Here is a 1,447-nt window from a genome sequence, read left to right on the forward strand (position 1 = left end):
TGGCATCAGCTATGAAAGCCATGTGACAGCTCCATGCCTCCGTTTTCTTGTGTGTAATACAGGGGCCAACATCCTTCTTTCTGACCTGAGACGCGGGGGACAGTTGGAGAACCTTCTGGGAAAAAACCCTGCATGTTTCTACCAGACTCAGCTCTCGTTTTCCTCACAGGCTTTTCACGAGGTCCTGGAGAGGCAGAGGCTGATGCGGTGTGACCTGGAGGAAGAGGAGAATGTCAGAGCCACCGAGGCTGTGGTTGCACTCTGCCAGGTACGTGGCCTCTGTGAGGACCAGCACAGAAGCACCAGGGTCTGTGTGTGTGCGAGAACCTCACATCCTCCTGGCCGGGGACCCCAGAGGTGGTTCAGGTCCAACCCCGGCACACGTTGGCCGGTGATCCAGGCAGGCCGCGTCCCCTCCATGCGATCCTCCTTGTCCACATCAGAAACCGAGGTGGTTGGCCTTGGTCCTCTCTGAGGCACCGTCCATTTCTGGGGTGCTAAGGATTCTTGTCTCCAAACATCCCTGTTAGCAAAGCTCTTTGGAAATTAGTTCTCCTCAGGTGAGAAATAGGCCCAGGATTTCTGGGTGTCATCGTGTAAAGTGGTGATGAAGAAGGGGTGCCGAGCTGAAATGGGGATGTCGGAGATCACGTGCCACACCACCTCTTTCCCCTGTGCAACCGTGTGCAGGTCTGGGGTGGGGAGGTGAAGCCGGCTGTGCTTGCCCTGCAGGGAGGCTTTGAGAGAGCAGGAGAGGGCACCTGAGCCCTCCTTAGGGGCAGGAGTCATAGGATGCCATACTGAGCCAGACAGAGCCCCTGCCTCAAGCAGCATCATCAGCTGTCCGAAAGGCAGGAGTTTGGACACCTGGCTATGAAGGAATCAACAAGTGGGTGCTGGGCAGCACCGGGAGGAGGAGAGGGCCTGGGTCTGTGTCCTGGCTCCCCAGTTCCTCACTGTGTAACCACAGGAGCATCACCTGGTCTCTAGCTCTCAGTTTCCCCATCTGTGAAATGGGGACAGTCATAGTTCTTCTTCATGGTGTGCCGGGAGGACTGTGTTTGGGGCCCCGAGACAGCAGCTGACACTTGGGACACGCCAGGGTATGTCGTCTCCGGTGACAGCTTCCCTGCTTCTGAGTACAGAGGAGAGGCAAGGGGCTCCTGGGTGAAGGGGAGGTCAAGGACAGCAGGCTGCAGGAGGCAATGCTGAGCCAAGCATTGGCTGAGACCAGGCCCAAGTGGACAAGGAGTCAGCGGGCATCCCCAGCAGGGAGAAGCTCATGCAGTGGTGGGAAGTGCAACTTCTCACCTGGATGGGAGCTGCACTGGGTCAGTCGTGTCTCTGTTAATCTACTAGGGCTGCCATGATGAATACCACTGACTGGTAGATTAAACAACAGAAATGTGTTCTCTCAAGGTTCTGGAGGCTGAAGCCCGAGATCACA

General features: G+C 56.7%; 1 protein-coding gene across 1 annotated transcript in view; it reads left to right on the forward strand.

Moving 5' to 3' along the window:
- EVC (Ellis van Creveld protein) overlaps nucleotides 1–1,447 on the forward strand; it is a 99,436-nt gene that overhangs the window by 50,621 nt on the left and 47,368 nt on the right. Inside the window, exon 13 of the mRNA XM_012002187.1 lies at nucleotides 170–268. Within this exon, the coding sequence (XP_011857577.1) occupies nucleotides 170–268 (99 nt within the window). The remainder of the gene's footprint in view (nucleotides 1–169; nucleotides 269–1,447) is intronic.

The sequence above is a fragment of the Mandrillus leucophaeus genome, unplaced genomic scaffold, assembly GCF_000951045.1.
Source record: "Mandrillus leucophaeus isolate KB7577 unplaced genomic scaffold, Mleu.le_1.0 Scaffold68, whole genome shotgun sequence".
Taxonomy (NCBI): Eukaryota; Metazoa; Chordata; class Mammalia; order Primates; family Cercopithecidae; genus Mandrillus; species Mandrillus leucophaeus.